Source organism: Orcinus orca, chromosome 16 (assembly GCF_937001465.1).
Source record: "Orcinus orca chromosome 16, mOrcOrc1.1, whole genome shotgun sequence".
NCBI lineage: Eukaryota > Metazoa > Chordata > Mammalia > Artiodactyla > Delphinidae > Orcinus > Orcinus orca.
In genome coordinates, this window is record NC_064574.1 from 77,885,186 (window position 1) to 77,910,791 (window position 25,606).

At 37.1% G+C, this 25,606-nt stretch overlaps 1 protein-coding gene across 10 annotated transcripts in view; it reads right to left on the reverse strand.

The window, feature by feature from the left end:
* The window catches only part of GTF2I (general transcription factor IIi), a 96,418-nt gene that overhangs the window by 46,099 nt on the left and 24,713 nt on the right, over positions 1–25,606 (reverse strand). For 5 of the 10 annotated variants that reach the window (XR_007472332.1, XR_007472331.1, XM_004268770.4 and 2 more), the window contains 7 exons: positions 24,428–24,562; positions 23,039–23,222; positions 22,842–22,870; positions 19,518–19,572; positions 18,980–19,023; positions 10,085–10,162; positions 1,403–1,462 (listed from right to left, as the gene is read on the reverse strand). Coding sequence is in view for 8 of the 10 variants with exons in the window: in XM_004268770.4 (XP_004268818.1) it covers positions 1,403–1,462; positions 10,085–10,162; positions 18,980–19,023; positions 19,518–19,572; positions 22,842–22,870; positions 23,039–23,222; positions 24,428–24,562 (585 nt within the window). In the remaining 2 variants the exon portion in view is untranslated. The remainder of the gene's footprint in view (positions 1–1,402; positions 1,463–10,084; positions 10,163–18,979; positions 19,024–19,517; positions 19,573–22,841; positions 22,871–23,038; positions 23,223–24,427; positions 24,563–25,606) is intronic. The other 5 variants (XM_049699848.1, XM_049699846.1, XM_049699850.1 and 2 more) reach the window with 2 other exon arrangements.

Below are 25,606 nucleotides of genomic sequence, written 5' to 3' on the forward strand. Positions count from 1 at the left end.
AGTCAAAAGGTAAACAGGCTCATCCTACCAGAGAAGAAGCTTTACTCATAAATAGGAAAGAAGTAATCTAAAACCCAAGAGAGCCAATTAGGACAAGTGCCCAAACTGCCCCAGAATATTTATCCTGTCCTTAAATGTCTGAGCTACTAACATAGAAAAGATTAAAAATCACTGCATTCGTGTATAAATAAAAATATATTACCTATAAGGAAGAATAAAGCACAAAGCGGGAGGGGAAGCAAAATCAGGTCTATTTTGTCATCCATTGGTAACTAATTAAAGAAACTATACTAAAGGTACAATTCCCAGACACAGGTTTCAAATACACTTTATCTTGATTTTTAAAGAGCACTGACTACAAACACTGTCCCTCAGTGCCTAGCACCTCTGAATTTAAAGTGCCATGCAAAGACAAAATGTTTTTGGTTTTCAATGTCTAACTTTATGCTGCTATAATTATCTTGGGATTCTTTTCCACTTATTTCATGTTCTGAAAACTCACCTGAGCTCAAAACACTAGATAAATCTATAAATCTGTAGCCATGAATTATTTCTTTATTTAACTTCTTAAATACACTTTATCAACACACAGCCCCCACCCCCCAATTAAACGTTAACATTTGAATTTATGGAGCATTGGGTTCTTTGACTATAATGCCAAAGAAACAAAAATGTGAGGTCAAAACAATGAGAGATAACGGAGAAGAGGCCAGTACTTAAAAAGGCAAGATTGGGTAAGAATAAGAAAAATTAAGGTGATTGTCCCACCCGGTCAGAATATTTCAAGAGTATTATGTAAACAATGATTCTACGTGTACTTTTTGTTCTTTAAAAATCTGAAATAAGCAATTACATTTATATTAAAAGTATAGCTAAATAAAATAAATCTTATGAGCTAAAAGCCAGAATAGACAGAAGTAAAGTAAAAGCCATCACAAACAGCCTATGATCATCAAGTTAGGGAACACTACACAGAAATTCCCAAAGAGGTATTCAATCAATAAACTTAGGGATTTACAAATGATATCTTACAACCTTTCTAAAAACTAAGTATCAACATGACCTTATTGATATTTACATTACTAACTATGCAATATAAGCCTTATTTCTGACTATTCTGATATAAGGTATAAATGTGTACTTTACCTTAAATATGAAAGTGTGTCATGTACCCATTTCGAGATTCATTACTAGATTCACAAAAGGGAAAATTGGTTTTGAAAAATTGTTGCTTGTGAAGTTCATTTATATGTTTAAAAAAAAAAAGGCCAATACATTTCTTTTTCCTTTTCCATTTAGAAAAGTAATAATACAGATATAAATACTAAAACACAGTCTGTCCAATATAAAGAAACATTAAATAAGAACAGTATGTGGGAAAATGGAAGTGAAAAAGTTATACCTTGCAAAGACTTCGAAAGGGGGAGTTTGTCATCAACATCATCAGTTTCAGAAGGGCCTGCTTTGGGATACAAAGATAATACTTCAAAAGTAATCCCAAAAATGTATTTTGGGTCACTTCAGCAAACAAATTTGGGCGAGAGATATGGAATAATACAGCCTTTTCATGAACAAAAAAGGCAAAAAAAAAAAAAGAAAAGAAAAAAAAAGACTGACAAAATGAATGGTGTCAATTTATGGTCTTAGTGAATGGAAAAGGTGTATTCAGATAAACTCATATATAGACAGTCAAAAGAAATTTTGAAAATGACTAACTCGACATGAATTGAATGGGAACAATATGTCTAAAATGGTGGATATGGGTAATGTTCATGACAGCAAACTGCAACTTTTACTTCATACAGATTATAAGGGCAGATATATCTTACAAGGTGCATTTGTTTCTTCCTTACCAAATATTTGGCTTAATATTTTGTCATACTAAACAAAAATGCAGAATCAAATTGTTACACCTTCCTCAGAATCTCTAAAATAACGCAATTAACCTATCAATAAGCTTGAATCTCCACTGAAATAGAAACATGACAATTAATTCAGAATCCTCCCTTCCTGAAGATCCATAAACGCTTTTTAATAACTTAACATGGTTTTTCCGAATTATTAACATACAACGTATTTTGTTAATTAAACCTTCACAGAATACTATAGATTTTGACAACACACCTGCATGTATTATGCTTTTAGTGAAAGTAATAGATTTAAAAGAGAACAAAACATTGTGTTTTCAATGACTACTTAACATAAACATGTCCTTGCATTAATATGAATACAAACCACTTCACTACCTCTGAATATTTTTTGGAAAATAAGACTTTTGAAAAGCTTTGCAAATGCATGACGGATTTCACGAAGAGGCACAAAACTACACATTATAACTAAAGGACACAGCATAGAAGAAAACAATTTCATAGAAAATAGAAAAATTATTTGTATTTGGAATCTCAACTAAGAGCAAGATGATAAATGAAAGACACCTGAATTCAAATGCCAGATTCACTGCCTCCTAGTCATGTGATCCTGGGTAAAAATATACAGAAGAAATAAATTAAATGATAGCTAATGTACTAACTGACTTCTAAATACTGCTTTAGCTGCTTTTCCACAAGTCTAGCTATGTATCATTATCGATATTGTTCTGTTCTAAATTATTTTAATTAGGTCCTCTTTAAGTCAATAAAAGTGTATTTCTTAGGATTCCCACTGTATAGAATATCTATTTTAAATAACATGCTTATTATTGACTTCTAAGTTAACTAATTACATTATATTCGGGGAATTCTTTAAGGCTACCTGTGAACAACTATAAAGTCAACTTTTGTAAAAGATCCATGTTTTGTAAATAAACATTTATTTGCTGGGTAAAGAGTTCTGGATGTACAACAACTAGCTTATGTTTGTAAATTTCAGAGTTCAAATACTCTATTTACCATTTATAAGCATTCATCATTTGTTAAAATCTCCCACATGACTCCATTTACAAATTTATCAATTGTATCAAATTATATCAATTCTTTATTTAGATTTTTGAGGCTACATTGTTAGGTATATACAAATTAATGATTATCCTATTAACTTAATGACTTATTAGTATATAAATTATATAGTCTTACTCTTCATATTTGTTATCTTTTTCTTTTTTGGCCTCAAATTAATATTACTAAACTTGGTTTATTTTGGTTAATATTTGCCCAGCATACCTTCACATATCACTATACTACCAAATTATGTTGTTTACTTTTAACCATACATGTTATAATAGCAAATGACTTGGACTCTGTCGTAAGATCAGCAGCACACTTCACCCGCACAACTCCGGGAGTGTCTAACAGTCACTGCAGACAAATCACTTTCCCAACGCTCACATCTGAGAACATCTTAGAGGAAAACTGACAGGTACACAGAGATGTGTCCAAGCCTATTTTGGAATACCGAAAGTTTTGGAAGAAAACATAAATGATTTTAAGTGCGAGAATGGACACATGAACTTCAGCATAATCACACAGGTAATTGTCGCAATGATAGTACTAAATTTGTATGTGACAAAAATAGGTCAATCTCAAAAACTTGTACTGAACGACATACAAGAACATATACAAAACACATATACAGTATGATACCATTTGAGTCAAGCTTAAAAACAGAAAATGTAACACATAAAATGTAGGTGCCTGGATACACATACAAAGATATTTCCGTGGGAATGTATATGCATTTAAAATATAAAATCGTTATCAGGAAGGACAACCCTCAATTTCAAGAAAATGGTTAACTCAGGAGGAACAGAGAAAAAACTGGGAATTGGAAGGGCCTAAAGAAGGGTGTCAATAACATAGTTAACATGTTATATCATGTAAGATTCAGTAAACATGGACAGATGTATATTATGTTTGTGGGTTTTAAACATTTCAAAAAAGCATTTTAGAAATACAGCCAGCCATCTGTATCCCTGCATTCAGCATCTGAAGATTCAACCAACCATGGATCAAAAATATTGGGAACAAAAAATCCCAGAAAGTTCCAAAATGCAAAATTTGAATTTGCAGCATGCTGGCAACTATTTAGCATTTACATTGTATCAGGTATTTAAGTTATCTAGAGATGATTTAAATAAAGTATAGGGGTGGGCGTTTGTAGGTTATATTCAAATACTACACCGTTTTATATAAGGGACTTGATCATCTGTGGGTTTTGATACTGGGGGGGTGGCCCTGGAACCAATCCCCCTGTGGATACCAAAGGATGACTGTACAATACAGCAATGCAAATAATGGACCTACAAGTACACCCAACAAAATGTCTCACAAATTACATGTTTACAGAAGAAGCCTGATACATGCTGACGGATTCTATTTATATGAACTACAAAAACAAACAAAACTAACCTAGGTTATTACAAATCAGGACAACGGTCTGCACTGGAAAGAGGCTGCCAGGAAAGGAGTCCAAGGGAAAAGGAGCTTCTAGCATAGTGACCCCTAACAACAGATCTTCAGAATGCATGAAGCAAAGTGAAAGAACTGGAAGGAGAAATAGACAGAGGCAGTTGGAGATTTCAATACTTTTGTAGTGGATAGAAGTAAAGAGAAATGCCAGTGCAGATATAGCAGGCCTGAATGACCATCAAACAACCTTAACAAAGCTGAAATAACTGAAATTATACAAAGAATGTTCTCCAACCATAATGGAAATAAACTAAAAATCAGTAACAAAGCTACCTGACAAGTCCACAGGTATGTGGAGATTAAGACTACACTTCTACAGGGAATTCCCAGGCTGTCCAGTGGTTAGGGCTCTGCACTTTCACTGCCGAGGGCCTGGGTTCGATCCCTGGACAGGGAACTAGGATCCCACAAGCCATGCAGTGCTGCCAAAAAAAAAAAGAAAAGAAAAGAAAAGACTACACTTCTATGTAAACCAGAGGACAAAGGGGAAATTAGAAAATGTTTTGAAATGAATGAAAATAACCAAAGTTTATAGGGTGCAGTTAACTAATGCTTAAGAGGGAAGTTTACGGCATTAAGTACTTATATTGGAAAATATTTCAATGATTTAAGCTCCCATCTTAAGAAACATAAAATAAAACCAAATTAAAATTAAAGCAACCAAAAAGAAAGAAAGAAAGAAACATAAGAGCAAAAAATCACTGAAATTTTGTAAAAGCTAGATCTTTGAGGAAGAAAGAAAAAAATTGAGAAAGTTCTAGAGCAAGAGCAATGGTTCTCCACTGGAAGTGATACTGTCCCCAAGGGACATATGGCAACGTCTGGAGACATTGTGGATTGTTACAACTAGGGAGATGCTACTGGTATACATCTAGCAGGAAGAGGCCAGGGAGGATACTAAACATCCTACAATGCAGACCATAAGACAGATACTGACAACAATGAATTGTTTGATCAAAATGTCAACATTGCCAAGTTTTACGACAAAGCCCTGAGTGAGCTAGAATGACCAATAAGAAACAAACAAAAAGACACAAATCACTATAATTAAATTACTACAGACCCTGCAAACGTTAAAATTTTAAAAAAGAAAGAAAACTTAAGACAAAGTAGACAAATTCCTTAAAAGACACAAACTGCCGACTCTTAAGAAGAAATCTGTAACCCGAGCAGACCTACAATGATTAAAAGAAATTTTAAAATTAAAAAATGGAGCAAATTTTTAAACTTTCCATTAGAGAAACCTCAAGGTTCAGGTGGATTCATTGGCAAATTTTACCAAAAATATACAGAAATGGAATAATATCAATTCTACAAAAAAATTCTTCAAATATATCATTTCCCAATTCACTTAGGCCAGTAGTACCAAAACCAAATAAGGACATTTACAAGAAAAGAAACTTCTAACTAGTATCTCTTAAGAACATTTGAAAATGTTCTTAAGAGATATTAGTCAGAACCAACATTTGAAAATTAATGTTGATGACCATTTTAACAGACTAAACGAGAAAAATGATGTAATCATCTCCAGAGATACAGAAAAGACCTTTCACAAAATTCAACAACCAATCACCATAAAAGCTCTTTACAAACTCTGAACTGAAGAAAATTTCTTCAATCTGATGAAGGGCAACTACAAAAAACCTACAGCTTTCACAGAGAAAAGATTTCCTTCTACAACTGCAAACAAGGTAAGGATGCCTACTCTCACTACTATTCAACGTAACACTGGAATGTTGAAGAGCTGGTGCAATTAACACAAGAAAATGAAAGGAAAGAAATAATACTGTCTATTACAAAATCCCAAAGATTTTTTTCCCAAATAGTTGCTATACTAATAAATGAATTTTAACTAGGTCACAAGATACAAGGTCCGTATGTAAAAGCCAACTGTAGTTCTACATATTAGCAATAAAGTTGGAAACTGAAACTGTAAAAGAACAGTACACCATTTACAATAACACTGAAAAACATTAAATACTTAGATATAAATCTTACAAAATATGTACAAGACCTGTATGCTGAAAACAAAGCACTGATGAAAGGAATCAAGAAAGAACTAAATAGATAAGATACATATATCATGCTCATGAATCAGAAGATTCAATATTAAGATATTCAACCTAAATTAGTCTATAGATTCAGCACAATCTCCATCAAAATCCCCACGGTGGTGGTGTGGGGGGAAGGCGGAAGGACTTCCCTGGTGGTCCAGTGGTTAAGACTTCGCCTTCCAATGCAGGGGGTGCAGGTTTGATCCCTGGTTGGGGAGGTAAGAAGATCCCACATGCCTCCGGCCAAAAAAACAAAACATAAAACTGAAGCAATATTATAACAAATTCAGTAAAGACTTTAAAAATGGTCCACATCAAAAAAAATAAAAATAAAAATCTTGGGCTTCCCTGGGGGCGCAGTGGTTAAGAATCCGCCTGCCTTGCATTGGCAAGGGACACAGGTTTGAGCCCGGGTCCGGGAAGATCCCACATGCCGTGGAGCAACTAAGCCCATGTGCCACAACTACTGAAGCCTGCATGCCTAGAGCCCATGCTCCACAACAAGAGAAGCCACCGCAGTGAGAAGCCCACGCACTGCAACAAACAGTAGCCCTGCTTGCCGCAACTAGAGAAGCCCGCGCGCAGCAACGAAGACCCAACTCAGCCAAAAATAAAATAATTTAAAAAAAAAACTCTTAAAAAAAAAGAAGCCGGGCTTCCCTGGTGGCTCAGTGGTTGAGAGTCTGCCTGCCGATGCAGGGGACATGGGTTCGTGTCCCGGTCCGAGAAGATCCCACATGCCAAGGAGCGGCTTGGCCCGTGAGCCATGGGCGCTGAGCCTGCGCGTCCGGAGCCTGTGTTCCGCGACGGGAGAGGCCACAACAGTGAGGCCCACGTACTGAAAAAAAAAAAGTCCCCACAGGGCTTTTTGAACAAATCAATAAGCTGATTTTAAAAATTTATATGAAAAGGAAAAGGAGCTAAAATAGGCAAAATAATGTTGAAAAAGAAGGATAATTTTGGTGGACTCTCACAATCTGATTTTAAGACTTATTATATAAACTATAGTCCTCAAGACAATGTAATTTTGGAAAAAGATAGAAACAGATCAATGTAACAGAATATTCTCGAGAAAACTGACAGAGATGTAAAGGTAATAAAATAGAAAAAGAACAGTCGTTGGGCTTCCCTGGTGGCGCAGTGGTTAAGAATCTGCCTGCCAATGCAGGGGCCGCGGGTTTGAGCCCTGGTCCAAGAAGATCCCACATGCCGCAGAGCAACTAAGCCTGTGCACCACAACTACTGAGCCTGTGCGCCACAACTACTGAGCCTATGCTCTAGAGCCTGCAAGCCACAACTACTGAAACCTGTGCACCACAACTACTGAAGCCCACGTGCCTAGAGCCCGTGCTCTGCAACAAAGAGAAGCCACCCCAATGAGAAGCCTGCAGACCGCAACGAAGAGTAGCCCTCACTCGCCACAACTAGAGAAAGCCTGCCAACGCAGCCAAAAATAAATTAAACAAAACAAAACAAAAAAAAGAACAGTCATTTCAACAAAAGGTACTGGAAAAACTGGATATCTGTATGCCTTAAGTTTGAACATGGTATTCTGCACACTATAAAAAATTAGGTCTAAACCAATCACAGTCCTAAATGTAAAACTATGAAAACTTTTATATGACACAGAAGAAAATCTCTGTGACACTGGGTCAGACCAAGATTTCTTAGCTATGATACTTAAGCACAACTCATATAAGGGGAAAAAAAAAAAAAGCACTAAGTTGGACACCATCAAATTAACCTATTTGCAAATCACATCACAAAGGACTTTTATTCAGAATATACAAAGAATTGCCAAAGCTTAATTATTAAGAGAAGTACCCAAACTGCATGGACTGTATCTCTCAGCCTAGATGAAAAACTAATAGTCTGGCTCCCACCTTCTTCAGCTGCACTTAAAATATTATCATTTCAGCAATCTTTTCCTCTATAAACATCTGATTTCCACTCATTACTTAAATCACTCACACTCCCTATTTCAAAGGGGGGAAAAAAAAGCTTCTATAATCCTGCCTAGTAACAGCAAAGTTAAAAAAGGTAATACCAAAGATAAAGGCAGACATTTTCTTTTAAAAATTAAATATAATGTGCTAAAAAGATTTTATTAAACAATATTTATTAAATATATGTTAGTAAGGTACCAACAACTGCTATAAAGGCTAAATATTTCCCAAATTTTTAACTTTTTAATTAAAAATCCTCAGAATTAACCCAACCTTTTAGCCATGTGATTACTAACATCACAAGCAATAAAATATTCAAATCTGACAGATAAAAATTATGAAATTCAAATATCTGTATACAGATATTCACATGATTACAAACAGAACAAATTTATTCATAACTTTTTTATAATACTCCAGAACTGATAAAGCCTTATCTTTTTAAATGAACTAAACCTATAAAGCAAAGGCAAATTAAAACCAAAAAGAGGTATCATAAGACATCCACTGAAGTGGCTAAAAATAGTAATGCGGACCATACAAGTGCTGGTAAGGATGTGGAGCCACTAGAACTATTGTCCCCGCTTATGGAAATGTACAATAGTAAAAGCACAGTGGAGAACAGCTTAAATACCTACCATATATCTCAGCTATTCCAGTTCTAGGGATCTACTCAAGAGAAATGAAGGCGTATTTCCAAACAAATGTTTCAGCACCTTTACTTTTAATAGCCCCAAACTGGAAACAACCAAAATGTCCATCAATAGACAGAGGGATAAACAAATTGTGGTACAGCCGAGCAATGGAATAACAGCAATAAAATGGAATTAGCCGTCGATAAATGCCACACTATGGATGAAATTTCAAAACAATTATGTGGAATTTAAGAAGTCATAGCTCCCCACCCCAAGAAAACAGTACATACTTTATGCTGATTCCATTTACATAAATTTCTTAAAAATGCAAATTAATCTAAAATTAAAGAAAAGAGATCAGTGGTTGGCTGGGGAGGGCTGTGAATTACAAAGAGACTCAAGGGAACTTGAGGGTTATGGACATTATCTTGACTGCAGTGAAGATAGTTTTATGGGTATATACATAAAACCAATCAGATCTTATACTTTAAATGTTTAATATACTTTATGCATCTATAAAAATTAAACTTACCATGAACTATAGATGTTCTTCTAAACTAAAACCCATCAAAGCATAAAAGCAAACTGCATTGTGAAATTATGACCTTTAATTCCCTCTTGATAATCAAGCAGCTACAGAACAAGATGATAAATACCTAAAATTAATGTCTTATCTTTTATAGATTTTTAACATAGTGATAGTGCAAAGTTATTTTTATTGCACAGAGATATTAAACGTTTAGAAGACCTCTTATGCCTTGCAAATAACTGAAAATTCAAATTGAATTCTAAATTGTGCCACAACTTTTGCTTGTCCTTTTAAGAATATGAATGACTATTTAACATTTCCCCTGTAAACTGAGTTTATTTTAGTGCCCCATTTTTGAAATCTATTTTATTTCAGTGATAAATTACAAGTATACATGCTAGTCAAGGACCAAAGGACCAATCAATAAAATAGTATCTAAGGAATTCGGGCAATTAAATAATTTTAATTTTAACCACCAATAACTTCTGGAAAGAAAAACTGTATTAAACAGTATTACCTTGAATGTTATATTGATAGTAATCAGGATCTTCTGATTCTTCCTTTACTGTCACAGCTGCCATTTCCAGAGAAATGCCTGTAAAAACAAATTATTTTTTTAAATTAAATTATATAATTACACTTCAGGGCATTCAGACAGTATAGGGAAATCCCTTCTGCCCTCCTAATAATGCAGAATAATGCATACATATTTTAAAGGCTTTCAAAAGACAAAAGTTTGCTAGGCGTCGTCAGGAGGACAAAAACAACCTAAAACCCAACCTAGACTACTATTACTAGTAGTACTAGTGGTAGTACTAATAGTACTACCAACTACTAGTGTCATAGTTTTAACCACACTACTAATATTCTGGGATTATTTAACGCTAAATTTGTTCTCCAACAAGTTCTGATCTTCGCAATTAAAGAAAATTAGTCACACCCTATTTTCACTCAATATTAAAAATATTTTTATAAATCACTGAAAATCACCTGCAAACATAAATTTTAATAACTCGCTATTCCAGAGTAAATATGGCATAACCATTTTAATAATGAGACACATTAATTTCCCCCCCTCTTAATATATCCCTTTTTTAACAAGGGTAACAAACCATACCTTTCAGCATAACACTTTGCCCACAATGAGGATAAATAATTTGACGTACACCTTTGTGGCCAGATATAAATGAGTGCATATTTTACAATTCCATGTAGAGGAAGTTCAAAATTAGAGAAAAGAAATTTATGTTGTTAAAACTCAAGTAATGTCAATTATCCCTCAAGAAAGCTGAAGAAAAATTAAAATGCACAAGCCTTAGGTTAAAAAAAAAACACTCAGGCAAGCAGTTGATTTTGGGAGGAGAGTAATGAGAGGGGGAAGACCTTCTTGGGGTGTTATTAATGTTCTGTATCAATGAATGTTAGGTTACAGGCGTGTGTACTTTTTATTTATTGAGCATATATACACTTATACTTTGCATACATTATACTTCAATTAAAAGTTTTAAGAAAGAAGATTCTTAACCAATTCTTTAATGAATTCCTAATAAAGACATATTCCCCATATATTCAAAAACAAAGAGCCCTTGGCTGGGGAGCCTCAAAGGGTTACACAGGAGGGGCTTTCAGAAATGAAAGGCTGATTTCACCAAATGATTGCAGTTCCTACTCTCTCTCTTTCTCATCTGCAATGTCAGGAGTAGATGATACTCTCAGACAAGTTTAAGAAATCAACAGTGGATGGGTGTATGTACACAGTTCAGACTAAGATATCAGCTATAATCATACCAGTCCCATCATGGACTTAATATTGAGCTGGTGCTATGTGACTTTAGAAGGTTTGTACAGAGTATTTTCAACTGAAGAAATACTTCAAAAAGAGAGTTAGTTTGATATACTAATAAAGGACATTTATCCCTGAAGCCACAAGCAAAGAAGGGGGTTACTCTATGGACAGCAATCACCAATGGAAGGTTGGTCTGCTGCCAGAAGATGGTGGTAGGGAACTTGTCTGGAAACCCTGGGATTCTGTGGGGTGTCTAGTACTTCCATGCTCATTAGCAGAAGTTAATAGAAAATCAAAGCAAACAAAAAAGGCAGATCCATTGTGGAATGAAGGTTTGGGTCACCTCAACCAGGTAAAGAATCTTACCAGATAGGGTCCTGGCTGAAGGCAAAGAAAACATAATATAATGGGTAATGAATTAAGAAAGGTATGAATTTTTGTGACAAGCTGCAGAAATGGGGACACTGCATGTTTTCTTCCTTGTTATGAGTATGTGTGTTTCTGTAAATATTATATGTTTGGTTATATTAACTATTCTCTCTTCTCCTTCCTATTATTATTTTACAAAAATTTTGTTGGAGGTTTCCTTTGCCGGTTAGCCTTTAGATAAGAGAATAAATAGGTTGGGGGTATATTTGAGGAGTAATTAACATAGCCCATGACTGGGTAGTAAATTAGTCTCCCAGAGACGGTACGATGACTATTAGAACAAGGGCGAAAACGGTTCCCTCTGTAGGAAGGGAAAGTTGCATCCCGTCAGATGGGACCGTTGTTTAGTTGTTACATGAAGGTTTAAATATGCGGAGGTGTGTGTGGATGCCATGTAGCCAAAGGGGTAGCCTGCGTGAGTCATTAAGCTGCTGCCTCAGGTCCAGACCTGCCCTCTTAGACTCTTCTGACGCATGGACTGCAGAACAGTTGGTTCCTTGAGAATCTCTGCCACAAGGGAATAGAGTAAGGAGGCTACAAGGCTAGAAGACGGAAAAGGAACTTGCATCTTTCTTTTGGCTTGCTGCATCCTGTTCCCATCAGGGTCACTCACTCCTTGGTATATTCCTTTAATCTAGTGAAAGCAGACCCTTCCCATAGCAACACCTGGATCCACCTTACAAGTTTCCCAACACAACCAGAACCAGTTTCAACATGTCCCCCACATAACACCAGTACCATCCAAATAGCATCCCACCTTAGAAATCAGAAGCGAAGTTTTAGGGGTGACAGCCAATTCCTTGAGTCACTACTTACATGATACCTTAGTATATAGTCCTTTTTATTACAACTAATTAATCTGTAAATTTTTTCCATAATAATAACTGGTATGGTTCAAATAACTGGTATGGCTGTTTTCTCCTAAATAGACCACAACTGTTATGCTCAAGAAATATAAAAAATAAAATAAAATGGAAATTTTAAAAGAAACTGCAAGAAAAGTTAAGACACACATACACACAAAGGAATATAAAGACAAAGTGTAAGGCAGAAAAAATAAACCTCTATGATAGTGATATGTACTATTATATCTATAATTAAGATGGATAAAGAATTCCAAAAATATGATTTTTCTCCAGTCAGCATGTTTTTTTTTGGATGCAAACTATTCAGGAAAGGAATATATAAATAAAGGGGAGAAGATCTGCGAAACGGTGATTTCACCACAATAAACTAAAAACTAAACCGAAAATCGAAATTTCCTGTGACATGGAAAAAAGGGGGGAAAGAAAAAAACTTCTGTAAAACAAAGAGAGTAATAGATTCAAATACTTATTCCCAAAAAGGAGAATTCAACAATGCCTGTCTTGCAGACCTCCCTAAAAATAACATACATAAATAGGTCTCATTCATTCACTCACATATACTCATACACACAGAGTTCTCTTTCTCCTTACCCCACCAATTCATTCCAAATGCCATTAGATTACGCTGACCAAGATAGGCAGCTGCATCGGGGAGGTTTGATGGTCCAAAGCAGGATAGCAGAATGAGACTATTTATATGAGGGGGGAGAGGAAACTGAGTAACAGGTCTGGGAGACTGAGACAAATGGGGGACAAGCATGAGTGGAGTGGTGACAGCCCAACAAAGAATGTCGAAGTGTCAGCAAGGCAAGGAGGCTGGCAATAAGACATGGCTTAAACGAAGTACATAAACATACTGAGAATATCTGGTTGCTATGATTCTAACTGCGACAAAGAATACTCTCTAGGAAAGGGAGGGAAAAAACCTTGGGGTGTCAAGAGTGGAACTGAAGATATGGGCATGAAAAAAACATAGATGTAAATGGATGTACGTATGTATATAATTATGTGTATGTAAATACAAATAAACAGATACCCTAGCTTTGTCCACTTAGAAGCAATGACATCCCAACTGCAATAAGAACATCTAACACCTAGGTTATGGTTTCTTAATAAATAACACTCTCCACAGTGAGGAACCAGGGCTGACTCTAGTGCTGGATTAGGGAAAGAATAAGATGAACCCTAACAACCTTGCTTAGCAAAAAATTAACAGTTCTCTAAAAACAATGGGGATATTTACAAACAAGGAAGGACACGGGGGACATCTTGAAGTAGTTCCCAATGGCCAAAGCAAGGACTATTTGCAAATCAAAATAAATAATGATAATAATGAATTGTAATATACTGAATAAGACAGAAATATACTATAAAATAGAAAGAGTGTACTCTAATATACATGAATTAATTTTAAGTGGAAGTTTGATGAGTGGTATATATTTCCATAGTCTCAGAGAAACTCCCATGAATATAATAATTACAAAGGAAATACAATTAATATAAAGAAATTACAGTGGAGAAGCCTAGAAAAACTAACTCTGGTCACATAAATAATGTCTTCAGTAAAGGGATAAATAGAAAACAACTTCCATCTGATATGAAAGGAGAAAAAAAAACACGGCATCGTTTCTGTGCTATTTTTGCAAAAAACGCATTACATGAATCTAATCATGAGGAACTATCAGATACTTCCTTCAAAAGTGTCACGGTCATAGAAGACCAGAAAAGCCTGAGAAAGCTGAAGAAGCCATTAATGGGAAAACAAACAAACCAACAAACCCAAAACCTGAAAAGGGTTTGAGAATTAGGAGTAATTTATCTTCCTTATTTTGATGATTATATTGTAGTAATGTGGGACAATATCCTTGCTTCTAAGAATCACACGCTGAAGTAGCTAAAAGAGTGACAGGGGAGACACTGCTTTGGGAAAGATCCCTGGTGTTCCTGCTGCACACTAAACACACCTGGTGTTCTTGCTTTTCCCTCCTCACCAAAAAAAAAAAAGATAGGGTATCACATTGGCACAGGAAAAAGGTCCTTATGTTATACATGCAGGTTTTTTATTAGCTTGCAATAATTTCAAAATGTAACATTTTTAAATACAAAGTTTAAGGCATTACGATATTGTTCATTTCTTTCATCACATCTAGCTTTTCTCTAGCTAACAAGTAGTCTGTCTTATAGATACTTGTGCATCAGTGGATACAGACCTATTGCCTCACTGTGTTCAAAGACAACACAGAATTCACTAATGGAGTTGCGGGTTAATTGCTCTTTTTGCAAAGCAGCAATGGGTCAAAGAACATGTGCATCTCCAAATGAGAGATATTACCAAAGTATCCTCCATAAGACAGCAATAATTATTACACACATCAAGAATTTTTAAAACTGCCTGTTTCTCTACACCCTTACTGAGACTGGGTATAAGCAGAATTTAATGTCTGCCCATCTGCTGAGTGCAAAACTTTATCTTTCTTGGACTTGTATCTCCATTTCTTTAACTAAACTGAGCATTTTCTCTTGAATCTCTGGTCATTTATTTCTTGGATTAGCTCTTTGTAAGTCAAGTAAAACAACCCTTTGTCATTTGTCTTGCAAATAGCCATTCCCTGTTTCTTACATGTCCTTTGATACATTTTGGCTGATTCTGCCATACAAAATTTTTAGAATTTTTCCCTAGTCAAATTTTATTGCTTAGAAAGCTTTCAAAGGATTATTAAATTTTTTTTCAATCACTTTTAATCTAAGTTGTTATTATCTTTTTAACACTTTAACACAGACTTTTTAACACTTCTTGAAGTAGAATAGATTATGGATGTTTTGTTTTTAGGAGTTTTCTAGTTGATTCTCTTTAGTGTTCTGTATACATAATCATATCACCTGTAAAAGTTAATGGTACCCTGCATTTTCTAATTACTTACTCTTATTTGTAATGGTTTGGTCATCTGGAACGCTGGTAAGAAACATGAGAATGTGCTAGTGTCTTACGAGGAGTGCTTCCTGTGGTTCACTATTAAACACGAGGGGGTGGCGTTTACAATTATACATAATATTCCACCCAATCATGTTAAGAATTTCTGCTGCCTTTCATCATCTACCTAAATGATATATTATTTGTAATTAGTGCAATAACATAAGTGAATTAAGAGATTTTTCTAATAAAATCATCCTCGTGTTCCTAGATGAACTCTAAATCTGAAATTCACTGCATAAGATAATTTCTGAAGTAATCCAAGAGTACAGCAAAAGCCCCACAGTGACAGGCCCTGCAACAGTGAGAATTCAGATGTAACACAACGTAATACCAATTGGCATCCATCCTCTGCAAGAGGTCGAACAGGAGACATCATAGTTTATATGTGCCTTTAGTAAGAAAAAACTGTAAAAATCCATTTTTTCCTTACCAATCACCAAGACTAATTTAAAAATATATCCCTAGTAATAATATGGTGACCTTTAAAAATGATATATTATTTTTAAAAGATGAAGTTGCTTTCATTCTGACTCTTATCATAGAAACAGAGTAACAATAAATTATCACAATGAAATTGTAATCAAGTCAGGAAGACCTGTATGTTTTTAAAATAAGCAAAAATACTCTGCCCTAGAAATGGAACATGGCAAGAAAGCAAACATTAAATGTCCAAGACAATGCTCAGTTCTAAAAGAACCTGAATAGTAAAAATCAATTTACCTCTATGATAAAAGTGGGAAAAAGGGAAGAAGTATTGGAAACAAGTGGTAAAGTAAGTATATTCTCATTTTCCATGTTAATAGGCAACAAATTAAACCAAACCTTAAAACTACATGAAGGGCTTCCCTGGTGGCACAGTGGTTAAGAATCAGCCTGCCAATGCAGGGGACACGGGTTCAAGCCCTGGTCTGGGAAGATCCCACATGCCACGAAGCGACTAAGCCTGTGCGCCACAACTACTGAGCCTGCGCTCTAGAGCCTACATGCCACAACTACTGAAGCCCACGTGCCTAGAGCTCCGTGTTCCGCAACCAGAGAAGCCACCGCAATGAGGAGACCGTGCACCACAACAAAGAATGGCTCCCGCTCGCCGCGACTACAGAAAGCCCGTGTGCAGCAACGAAGACCCAATGCAGCCAAAAATAAATAAAATACAAAATAAATAATTTTTTTAAAAAAACCTACATGAAATACAGTATGGTACTGGCCTAAGAATAGGCATTAGAGTTCAGGGGAATAGAGTTGAACGTGCAGAAGTAAACTTGGTCAATTGATTTTTGACAAACATGCCAATAAGGCAATCCAATGGAGAAAGGGTATCTTTTCAACAAATGATGCTCGGACAACAGGATATTCACATGATAAATGTGATAAATGATAGATGAATTTAGACCCTTACATCACAACATGCACAGAAATTAACTTAAAATGGCTCTTAGACCGAAATATAAGAGTTAAAACTATAAATTCAGGAAGAAAGCGTAAGTATAAAAATCGTTATGACTTTAGGTTGGGCAAAGATTTTCTAGATGTAACACCAAAGGCAAAAGTGACAGAAGAGGGCTTCCCTGGTGGCACAGTGGTTGAGAGTCCGCCTGCCGATGCAGGGGACACGGGTTCGTGTCCCGGTCCGGAAGGATCCCACATGCCGCGGAGCGGCTGGGCCCGTGAGCCATGGCCACTGAGCCTGCGCGTCCGGAGCCTGTGCTCCGCAACGGGAGACGCCACGGCGGTAAGAAGCCCGCGTACCACAAAAAAAAAAAAGTGACAGAAGAAAAACTTGGAAAACTGGATCAAAATTAAAAACTTCTAGGCTTCGAAGGACATCATTAAGAAAAGAAAAGCCACAGGACTTCCCTGGTGGCGCAGTGGTTAAGAATCCGCCTGCCAGTGCAGGGGACACGGGTTCGAGCCCTGGTCCGGGAAGATCCCACATGCCGCGGAGCAACCAAGCCCGTGCGCCACAACTACTGAGCCTGCACTCTAGAGCCCGCGAGCCACAACTACGGAGTCTGCTCGCCACAACTACCGAAGCCCACGCGCCTAGAGCCCATGCTCCACAACAAGAAAAGCCACCACAATGAGAATACCGCGCACCACAATGAAGAGTAGCCCCCGCTCACCGCAACTAGAGAAAGCCCGCACACAGCAACAAAGACCCAATGTAGCCAAAAATAAATAAATTTATAAAAAGAAAAGTATATGAAATAGTATGAGCATGACATATAAAAATAAAGAATTACTAAGCAATACTTTGTAATGGGAACGGATCTAAATATGGGAAAAGAATCTAAAAAACGGGATTTCCCTGGTGGTCCAGTGGTAAAGAATCTGCCTTCCAATGCAGGGGATGCGGGTTCCATCCCTGGTTGGGCAACTAAGGCCACGTGCAACAACTACCGAGCTCGCGTGAAGCAGACTAGAGCCCACACACAACTAGAGAGAGACAGGAAAAAAAAAAAAAACCCCGCACACCACAACTAGAGAGAAGCCCGCACGCCACAATGAAGAGCCTGCACACCTCAACAAAAAAGATCCTGCATGCCGCAACTAAGACCCAACACAGCCATAAAAAAAAAAAAAAAAAAAAAAAAACTGAAAAAGAGTGGATATATGTGTATGTTATAACTGATTCACTTTGCTGTACACCTAAAACTAACATTGTAAATCAACTATACGCTAATAAAATTTTTTAAAATAAATAATAAAAATGAAAATAAAGAATTAAATACCAAAAACAGCTTAGAGTTAAAGACAGTTTCCCTGGGGAGTAAAAAAAAAAATGGGAATGCAATGGGAAAAGGCAGAGTCAAGACGATATTATATTGATTATTGTAAAAAGCACTATAGGGGGCTTCCCTGGTGGCGCAGTGGTTGAGAGTCCGCCTGCCGATGCAGGGGACACGGGTTCGTGCCCCGGTCTGGGAAGATCCCACATGCCTTGGAGTGGCTGGGCCCATGAGCCTGTGCGTCCAGAGCCTGTGCTCCACGACGGGAGAGGCCACAAAAGTAAGAGGCCTGCGTACCACAAAAAAAAAAAAAAAAAAAAAAAAAAAAAGCACTATAGGACTAGATGACATTTATTATTATTATTCCTGTGTAATTGGAAAAAACTATTAATAAATTTTGTCTATAAATGTGTAATTAGCAATGAATTTCTAGCTACCACTTTGTCAAACAAATTACTCTCTTGGGGTTTTAGTATAATACAGTAACATTAACGACGTCACCTTTGGAATAAATTTGTTCTGTCTACTTCTCACCAAAGCAATAAGTAATGAGTCAAAATACAACCTTCTACATTAAGGAAAAGGCTTCTTACATTTCATAATTGAGTCTAAAAGCACAAGTACATACCAGAATCTTCTGTGGGTTCAGTTTTCACTTTGATGGGGCCACAACTGAAAGGAAAAGAAGCCCTGATGAAGTTCTGCATTGTGAGGGCCACTCACACAGTGCTCACATGTCCTGGAACTCACTGTATAAACTCATTCACCTGACCAAGCTCAATGCAAAACTGACTCACTTTAAAATTTACATATTTATTTCTTGCATAAATAACCTGTCAACTGAATTTAGTACTTTAATTCCAATCAACCATATGGGAGGGAAAAGTATAATAAAACAACAAAGCAAATCCCGTCTTTTTACTATAAGGCCTTCCTACTCACAACGTGGCCCTCAGACCAATCACATCAACTTCACCCAGGAACTATTACCATTCAAAACTAAGTCAAAAAGTACATTTTCACAGGACCTCCAAAGGATTCGACTGCATTATTAAACATTGAGATGTGTGACACAGTGTTTTTTAATATTCTAATACCTCAATAATCTAAACACTAAAACTTGCTGAGGTGTAGAGGTTCATTAGTACTGATGAGATATGCTTTACCTTCCACCTGGAGATAGCATTGACCTTTCAGCATCTGTTACCGTCACTCGAGCACCTATGTACAAAGAAAATTAGATTTAGATTCTTCCAGTACTTGAAGTATGACTAATATTTTCAAAGGTCCTAAATACAGAATGACCTGGGGAAGGGAGTTCACAGCTCTGGGTCATCAGAATGAGTATGGTGGTAGTTTAAGAGTGTCCTTCATTCTCCCCTATAAGGAAGGTAAATAGGGATGATAATCATCTAACAGCTTTTATCCCCTCAACTCTCCAGAACCCTCCCTTTAATGAGAAAGCTCTTATTCTTATCAGTGAAACAAATACACCAATACACTATTACTGAATAAGACAATACCGATGTATAAATGATGCCAGATTTCTGTTAAGAGTAGATCTGGATCAGAAGAACTGGAAAACAGTAACTGCTAACAGATACAGTGTTCTTGAGGTGATGAGACAGGGTGATAGTTGTACGTCTTATAAATATCCTAAAACCCACTGAATTACACAACATAAAATAGGGAATTTTATGTTTGTGAAAATAAAAGAGGAAAGACTGACCCCCCCCACCCCGCCCAAATGATGACAAAGATGTAGAACAACTAGAATTCACACACTGCTGGTGGGAGCGTAAACTGGAACAACCACATTGAAAACCAGTTTGTCAGTGTCTTAAAAAGGTAAATATGTAACTAACTACCATATGATCTTACTATTCCCTTTCAGGTATTTACCCAAGAGAAATGAAAATATATATCCACATAAAAACCTGCCCTCAAATATCATAGTGGCTTTCTTTGTAACTGCCAAGAAATGGAAACCCAAATATTCATGGGCAAGTGAATGAGTAAACAAATTGTAGTATATCTATGCAGTGAACACTAATCAGCAAAAAAAAAAAAAATAACTACCGATACATGAAACATGGATAAATCGCAAAACAAGAAGCAAAACAAACAAAAAAGAGTACATACTGTAAGATTCTATTTCTATTAAAAAAAAATCTAGAAAATGCAGACACATCTATGCTGATGACAAGAAGATGAGTGATTGCCTGGGGACGAGGCAGAGAGAAGAAAAGAAGAATTACCAAGGGGTGTGGTGTGAGGAAGCCTGTGGGTGAAGGATGTTTCATTACCCTGATTGCAGTGATGGTTTTCACAGAATATTCATGTGTCAAAACTTAACTGTACACTTTAAATAAGTGTAGTTTACTGTATGTCAATTGTATCTCAATAAGCCTGCTAAAAAATTTTTACACTGGAAAATACAATCCCATTACAATTGCAACTTTTCAATTACTTTGAAAGTTGGTAAGGCAAAAGACCTGAGTCATACAAACCCACCCACTTGGACAACTCATTATTATAAAACACCCTATAGAAATATTCTTTAATTAACCACCAGGCCCCAGTGTTTCAGAACAAGTTTCTAGAATCAAAGACCTCATAAAATACAAACAGCAAACTAAGGATACTTAGTTTACTTAGTATACTTAGAGTACTTCAGGGAAAAAAATACTGATCACAAAAAAGTGAATTTTAATTTAAATATGACAAATAAATCTACGCTTTTTCAATCTTAAAACGGGCATATACAAAAACCAACAGCTAACATCAGAATGGTGAAAGCCTGAATGCCTTCCACCTAGTATCAAGAACAAGGCAATATATGCTATGGCCACTTCTACTCAATACTGCATTGGACATCCTTGCCAGAGCAACAAAATTGAAAAATAAAAAGCATTCAGATTGCAAAGTGAACTATCTTGATTTACATACAACATGACTCACTGTGTAGAAAGTCCAGAAATAAACAGGGTCAACTAAGTTGCCAAAGCAATTCCATATACTACAGGGACTATATACTTAAAATGTGTGAATTTTATGGCATGTCAACTATACCTCAACAAAGCTTCTAAACTATTAATCTTTTCAGGCTTCCCTGGTGGCGCAGTGGTTAAGAATCCGCCTGCCAATGCAGGGGACATGGGTTCGAGCCCTGGTCCGGGAAGATCCCACATGCCACAGAGCAACTAAGCCCGTGCGCCACAACTACTGAGCCTGTGCTCTAGAGCCCGCGAGCCACAACTACTGAAGCCCGTGTGCCATAACTACTGAAGCCTGCGCGCCTAGAGCCTGTGCTCTGCAACAAGAGAAGCCACCACAATGAGAAGCCTGCACACCGCAACAAAGAGTAGCCCTCGCTCACTGCAACTAGAGAAAGCCCACGTGCAGCAGCGAAGACCCAATGCAGCCAAAAATTAAATAAATTTATTAAAAATATATATATATATATAAATCTTTCCATCATGGTGAAAATAACAAAGGTTACTTATCAGAAAACAATATACACTTGGGTGTTTATATATTATTTTGCCCTTTCATGTTTACGTTGCTTAAGGGGTTGCCAATGACAACGGTTATTTCCTTTTAAAAGTCTCAAATAACCCTGGCTCCAAAGGGTACTAGTCTTCTAAATATCCCTTTTCCCTTCAAATGGAATGTCTGGCCTTCCCAGAAGGAAGTCCTATTGAAATTCTCTTCTTTCTTCAAGGACCCATCTTAAGTGCACTCTTCCCCATAAACATCTTCCTGGGCTTCCTCCAACGAACTTCCACTAACCATTCCTACAATGTGTACGCTGTGCTCTCCTTGTGGTGACTTTACAGGTTTTTATCTCCACCACTAGACTACCAGCACTAAAAAGCTTTAATGCTTATACATGGTTTTGTATCCCCTCTTCACCCAATCTTATCCCCAATATTTCCGTGCCTGCTCAGTGAACACTATGTAAATTAAATCACTCATAATTCTGGGAAATGAGGGCAGATCCAGGATATGACCTTACACATTGCAAACATAAAACCTTGAATACATCATAAAGCAAGCAGCTGAGTTGAAAACAAAAAACAAGTCTCTGGTTTTTCAGCTCAATGACTTTTCACTGGTTTTATATAAACACCATAACACTCCACTCCAAAACGCCTTACAACATATTCTCAAAGAAAATAAAGGAGGGTTTCCCTGGTGGCGCAGTGGTTGAGAGTCCGCCTGCCGATGCAGGGGACACGGGTTCGTGCCCCGGTCCGGGAAGATCCCACATGCCGCGGAGCGGCTGGGCCCGTGAGCCATGGCCGCTGAGCCTGCGCGTCCGGAGCCTGTGCTCCGCAACGGGAGAGGCCACAACAGTGAGAGGCCCGCGTACCGCAAAAAAAAAAAAAAAAAAAGAAAATAAAGGAGAAATCATTAAAATGTATTAAATTTGACACAACAGGTTTAGGAATCCATCCTGTTATCATGTAAGCAAAACAATCACTTACCTAGGAGCTTCTTTGGCTCTAGGAAAGGTCTGCATTAAAACAAAACAAAAAACTATACGTAAATATACAAAATTATCATAAAGCATAAATTTAAATGGCTTCTACAGTAAAGAAGAATTTTTAAAACATATTAACATAACTTAAATATTCAACTTTATAGGAATAAACTGTTGAGGGCAAGGGAAAAAGTACTTCACCTCTTAATGATAAATGAAATCCCTGCTTTGTTCTCCAAAATCCACTTCAGGGTTGCAAGATCATAGTTTTCAGGATGTTTAAAGGATACTCCTTCTGGAAGCCCCTGCACCACCACAGCTGACTGATCTCGTAGCATCTTTTCATATGGAACAGGTACCACTGTCGATTTGCCTAAAGCTTTCCCTGAGGTTAAGAGACAGGGATGAGGTAAAAAAAAAAAAAGGATAATCATTAAATGGTTAAGATTTGAAAAAACTAAACCAACATTAGTTATCATGGCTTAATAGATGGCATTCGTGGGTTTTGTTTTTGGTTTTTGGGGGTTTTTTGGCCACGTGGCTTACAAGATCTCAGTTCCCCAACCAGGGATTGAACCCAGGCCACGACAGTGAAAGCCCGAAGTCCTAACCACTAGGCCACCAGGGAATTCCCCGGCATTCATATTTTTGTAATATCTGATTTCAAAACTACATTCAAATACTATAGGGCCCTATTCCCATGTTAGCAGAAGTCTAAACCTGAAATGAATTCAAAAGGCCAAAATGAAAAAGATATAAAACACTTATATAAAATCCATGCAAAAGGAAAGGAACAACGGCCCCACCCTGGTATAACACAATCTTTTCATATGCAATTCAGCCTCAGAACATGCAACCCTGACAAACCCAAGTGTTACCATAACATACCAGGCAGTTTTTGGCTAATATTCTCATTGAAAACTTATTAGATAAACACATGCTACATTCACAAATGAATATATCCTGTCAGCTGTCTGTATCAGTGAGCCCACACATGCTAGAAACTCCGTTCCCCAGAGTTGAGTTTTACCTACAATCTCACAGTGCAACCTATATCCTCCCGCTCTTTCCCTTATTCTTAAAAAGAGCTGTTTACTGCATAATTAGACTAACAAAAGGTGGTTTTTCCCAGGGATTTGGTAAGACCAGCACGCATGTCAAACATAAACCACCGTCTTTAGGTGACTGTGATGTGTCCTGTAGTTTCTCTGGTGGGGATGCTGACAGTGGGGAAGCTATGCATGTGCCGGGCAGGGTCATGTGGGAAATCTCTGTACCCTCCTCTTAATTTTGCTATGAACCTTAAAACTGCTCTTTAATTAAAAACAAAACAAAACCTCTAACAGCTACATTTATTTCTGGGCTCCCACAAACTGGAACTAGAAAGTAAGGTCATTTCCATGAAATCTACATTATCCAAAAAAAAAAAAAGGAAGAAAGGTCATTTGTAATGTTAACCCAATATTTGGGAATTAACCCATTCATTTGTAAAAGTATGTTACATGAATGTTAAGTCAATTATGTGATCTGCCCTTTAGAAAAGTCAACTGTATAACATATCTTTTAGAAAATTCAAGTGTATAACCCTACCATAGCAAAAGCAGAAATAGTCCTCAACTGTTTTTCTGAGTGTTTCAATCTCTACAGCATCGACATTCATCCGATTCGCCTGGGTTGTTGATTTCATTTTATGCATCTCTGCAGCCTTTTCTTCTTCTTCAACACCTGTAAAATATTAATGATATATAAGGTCCATATCCATTATCTCAATATTTGATTTTTTACTAAGAATATTTTTTCCTAATACTAACATTTATGATTTGACAGAAAGGAAAGGGAGGAGGAGGAACTTTAAAAATAAACACCAAGGGCTTCCCTGGTGGCGCAGTGGTTGAGAGTCCGCCTGCCGATGCAGGGGACACGGGTTCGAGCCCCGGTCCGGGAAGATCCCACATGCCACGGAGCGGCTAGGCTCGTGAGCCATAGCGGCTGAGCCTGCGCGTCTGGAGCCTGTGCTCCGCAACGGGAGAGGCCACAACAGTGAGAGGCCCGCATACCGCAAAATAAATAAATAAATAAATAATATAAACACCTAGGGGCTTCCCTGGTGGCGCAGTGGGTGGGAGCTCACCTGCCAATGCAGGGGAAACGCGTTCGATCCCTGGTCTGAGAAGATCCCACGTACCACGGAGCAACTAAACCCATGCGTCACAACTACTGAGCCTGCACTCTGGAGCCCACCAGCAAGCAACTGCTGAGGCCCGCACACCTAGAGCCTGTGCTCCGAAGCGGGAGAGGCCACCGCAATGAGAAGCCCATGCACCACAACGAAGAGTAGCCCCCACTCGCCGCAACTAGAAAAAGCCCGCACACAGCAACGAAGACCCAACGCAGCCAAAACAAAAATAAATAAAATTTAAAAAAAATTAAAATATAAAACATAAATAAACACCTAAAAGACATAAATGACTTGAATGGAAATAATAAGAAACGGTGATTATCTCTGAAATAAGAGTAGCTATAACCATTCTACAAAGTAAAAATTAGGTAACAGTAGTTTTAAAATAGAAAGATACCTTAAGACTAACTACAAACTTAAATATGGGGAGATTATCACCACAAAAAACATTCTTGTTGCAAAGTTTAACACAATAGCCACTGAACACCTGTGGTTACTGAGCACTTGAAATGTGACCAGTCCGAATTAAGATGTGTTGTAAGTTTACAATATACACTAGATTTTGAAGACTCAGTACAAAAAATAGTGTG